General features: G+C 32.1%; 1 protein-coding gene across 7 annotated transcripts in view; it reads right to left on the bottom strand.

Annotated features, from left to right (window-relative positions):
* Window positions 1–1,155: 1,155 nt before the first annotated feature.
* LOC128175508 (apoptosis-stimulating of p53 protein 2-like) overlaps window positions 1,156–4,245 on the bottom strand; it is a 38,586-nt gene continuing 35,496 nt past the window's right edge. For all 7 annotated transcript variants that reach the window (XM_052841179.1, XM_052841177.1, XM_052841178.1 and 4 more), the window contains 4 exons: window positions 3,964–4,097; window positions 3,506–3,672; window positions 2,531–2,730; window positions 1,156–2,333 (listed from right to left, as the gene is read on the bottom strand). In XM_052841179.1, the coding sequence (XP_052697139.1) occupies window positions 2,289–2,333; window positions 2,531–2,730; window positions 3,506–3,672; window positions 3,964–4,097 (546 nt within the window). In that variant the 3' untranslated portion in view covers window positions 1,156–2,288. The remainder of the gene's footprint in view (window positions 2,334–2,530; window positions 2,731–3,505; window positions 3,673–3,963; window positions 4,098–4,245) is intronic.

The following is a 4,245-nucleotide window of genomic DNA, read 5'->3' as shown; positions in this document are numbered from 1 at the left end:
TTAAATAATGCTTAAATCATGAATCAGTTGAAAATAAATTGATTGAAAAAGAATGAAATGTTTGTCATTACTAACGTTGTTTGTTTCCACATTGATTTTGTAATTGTAAATGGATAGATATCCTTTAACAATGTCAGAAATATCAATGCTGTTAGTTTCCCCTAGTTGTCTTGTTTTGTCTTATGAGTTCAAACATTTTATGAATTAGTTGCTATGTCTCTGCATTGATAGAACATCTACAGTAGGATTTAGAATTTGGCATGCAAGCATTTAACTGCATGAAAAAAGGCAAAAGTAAACAAATTGCATCTATATAAAGGGAAAACATGGAAGAACGATATAAAAGAAATCACTTTTCTGGCAATGTGATTAATGTTTATAAAGGCCATCAACATTTACTATCAAACTTTTGAGCCAAATCCAAATTACCTGGAGAAGATTTGGAAAAGTATGGTATATGCATTTTTCTTCTGGCCAAAACTGAGCCTCCAATTTGTTTTTGTTTTTTTTGATAACTTAATAAAGCCCTAAGAAATGGTAAGTGACATTGGCTTATGTAATCTATTTTACACAGACAGGATCCACTTGTTATAAATATTAAAAAAATTGTACTCTTCAATGCATAAAAATTATATTCGAAATTTTGTTCTTGGTTAAAAAAATGATTACTTTTCCCCCTCCAGTTTTAACAAGTTCAATTCAACAACTTTTAAGATGGGGTTAGCCCATGGACTTCAAGGGAATCGATTGACTTTCTTTATGTTATCTTTCATTTAAATCGTGGTTGAAAGGATTTTCTTGTTAGAATATATGTATTTTATTCAGCAATTAAAATACCTATGAAACACATTGGTATATAGATAGGAAGTTATCGTAAAAATTAAATGTCTTACGAACCTGTTTTAAACTAAGCATTTCCTGGTCATGGCAAGATTAATCTTACTAATTGGCATATTACCCGACACTAAAATAATACTATTGTTGAAATCTGTTAAAATGTCATCAGAATTTAAACTGAAACATGGGTAATATATATCAGTACATTTTCAATGTGTGTGCTTCAACACACAGTACAGTCTCTTGCCTATACAAGTCCATTGTTTACCAGTAAGTTTACAGAGAATCAATTTTTCATATAAAAAAGACAAAGAAAAATATATGTAAATTACTTTTATTTTCTTGGCTTCATATTTTTTTCCATGATACATTGCATAGATTGCCAAGATATTGATGAAAAATGACGGATGTAATTGATGATAAAAATGTGAAAGAATATAATCTATTTTAATATATAAATAATAAAAACTGTACAAATTTCAACATTTACATGATTTACAACAAACAGTTCACAAACAACATATCATCAGATGACAACTTTCTACAACAATTAAATGCTGGTACTCTCCCTACTGTGTGAAATCAGTTTAAAAGTGTTTCTTTCAATCAATTCTATATGTATTTCATTTTGTTTAAAAATGTATCTCTTAAAGTCTTCATTGATAAAAATCTTAAGATATAAAAAAATATACATGTATTGTATGCACTCTTTAAAAACCATCGATAAGTTTTGCTCAGTAATTTTAATTTATTTAACAACAAATAATCAATGTTGTATCTTGAAAATTTAAAACACAAAAATGTCAGGATAATTAATTTTGCATTTTGGATTATGCTGGCTTTAGGAGAGGATTAAATGGCTTCAACCAACTCATGAATTGATATTGCACTTTCTTGGGCTCACCCATTCTTGCCCTACTTTATGCTAATGAACATTCATAATGTAAGAGAGAATGAACAAGTTTTATGATAAATGAATGAAGATCTAAGAATATTCAAAACTAATGCATTCTTAAATTATCTTGTTGAAAAGAAATTCTGATAAATTCTTGCAAAAAGTGTGCAACCTTCAAAGTTTGTTAAGTTGTATTCCTTGTGCCTAAATGGCACAGATCATGATTCAGAGAAAGCTTTAAAATATTTTCTACAATATCCGTAAAAATTTAAAGCATAGTCTCAAAAAAATATACAATTATCTTGGTTAAAATAATTTGTTCATGTGTTGAAAGTTGATAAAAAAAATATACAGCATTCAGATCTAGATAGGTGGGTCTTTTGTACATAGCACTTCTTTTCATTATTGCAGGGGCTACAACATTTTTACGAGACAATTGTCTTCTATTTCCTGGGGGGTGGGGGGGGGGGGGTCTCTTTGTAGCTCAGGCGGGACAGCTATCTATTTTGTAGATGCATAGCACTGCAGAAAAAGCACAAGGGATGGCTCGCATGATTCAACAGTCTTCACTTCTGATTTTCGGTAGTACTCGTGGATATAACTGAAAATATAACAAATAGAAATACAATACATGTGAATGACAGATTATAATCATTTCTTTATTAAGAATGCTTAAAATTTAAACCCTTTAATACTGAAATTCAAAAATTCAGAACTTAACAAATTGGAATTTATAATTTATGTTTTAATACTTTCCTTTTCTTTAAGATAAAGTATTGTTAATTGCCTTCAACCTACCCCTAATAGATTCTTAGGAATGTACCCCTCCTTGTTCCCGAGTCGAGACCACCACCATTCTTTTTCCTTTTCATCACCCTTCCTTAGAACGGTGATCTGGTCGTTCAATCTAAAACTGAGTTCATCCTCATTTTTGGCATCATAATCGAACACAGCGTACACCACTCCTCCATTCAATATACCCAGTTTTTCTTGCACACCTGTCAAAAACAAATTACACAACTTAATTCATATGCCACTACCGGTACTCAACACAATTTTGTAGATTTTGAAAGATTTAAAGTACATTACTCTTTGTTCATTATTCCGTATTCTTGAACAATAACCATACAGGAATTGATTTAAAGAAAAATAAACCTTGGCAAAAGATCTTTATCTCGAGAGGAAACAAGGGTGTAAAACATTAATCTTGTTGAAAAGGAGGGGGATCTTCTACTACCTGTCAAACTTACTGCATGTTATTTAATCACTACATGACATGAAATGAAATGAAAAATTGTTGTTTAGAGTTACACCCCTCATTGAATTTAAGGATGTCTGAAAGCTATTATCTTTATAGTGCACCAAGCAGGCCTATGTGGACTGGCAGTTTACCAAAGATGTGAACTGCTGACTGTGCAACCTGATTCTTCTCAAGAATGCACCCAATATACAGTCAAAGCAACTCAATGGGAGCTTGGCACAGAACCCTGATGTGATAACTTTTCAATTGTTGAAAGATATGGTTACTTTAAAAGTTGGGTTGTTAATTAATAAAGGTTAAAAGGTGCAAGAATCATAATCTGTTTGATTTTGTTACAATGTGACCTTTCATTTGCCCTGACAAAAATTCTTCCAAACGCAGGAAAATTAAATCGGTACAAGTTAACTCCCTTTTCATCTTATGCTCTGGTATCATAATCAAATTCAATACACCACTAGATGCACATTTAAAGAATTCTTTACACTGAATTAGATCCTCAAGTCTTCACTTACTGTAGAGGTAGTCAGAGCAGCCATCAAAGCCCTCCTCATCTTCCTCACATTTCTCAGCTGCCGTTTCTTGGTCGCTGATCGTCGTAGCGAAGATACATGCGCCGTGTTCTACCAGGAAAATGACCATCTGTATGTTGTTACAGGAAGCTGCACAGTGGAGAGGGGTCCTACAAGGAAAAGAGGATCTTAAGCTTTTGTAATACCTTAACTCATTCACCTTGTACATGTATTTATAATCTACTGGGGTATTCTTCAACCTTTTTTAGTTGAAAATTTATGTAAATTAATTATATCATAACACTTAAACTCCGGAAAATACAGTAATATATAGATAACCATTCAATTTTGCACATTACCATAGTTTAATCATACATAGATCACCAAATAACAGTATCTTATAAAACAGTAATTTTTAAATCAAAAGGAGAGAAAAATGAAGCTCAAGATAATGTACTAACCATCCATCACTGTCTGGGGAGTTGACATCACAACCAAATTCCACCAGGAAAGTGACGATTTCGTAATGTCCGGCACAGATAGCATTGTGTAGAGCCGTGATTCCTTCATCATTGGGCTCGCTCACATTGGTAACCTGTACACAGAGAAAACCCAGAATTATTTTAAACATGCTTCACAGTGATATGTACAGTCCCCAGTAGGCATCTTTAGGTACATTAATGTGAATCTTACCAGTGGTGTCGTATGGAATACATTTATCATATTTTTATTTTAATATCTAA

Source organism: Crassostrea angulata, chromosome 3 (assembly GCF_025612915.1).
Source record: "Crassostrea angulata isolate pt1a10 chromosome 3, ASM2561291v2, whole genome shotgun sequence".
NCBI classification, from domain to species: Eukaryota; Metazoa; Mollusca; class Bivalvia; order Ostreida; family Ostreidae; genus Magallana; species Magallana angulata.
The sequence above is the reverse complement of the archived record's forward strand: the minus strand, read 5'-3'. Positions and strand labels throughout refer to the sequence as shown.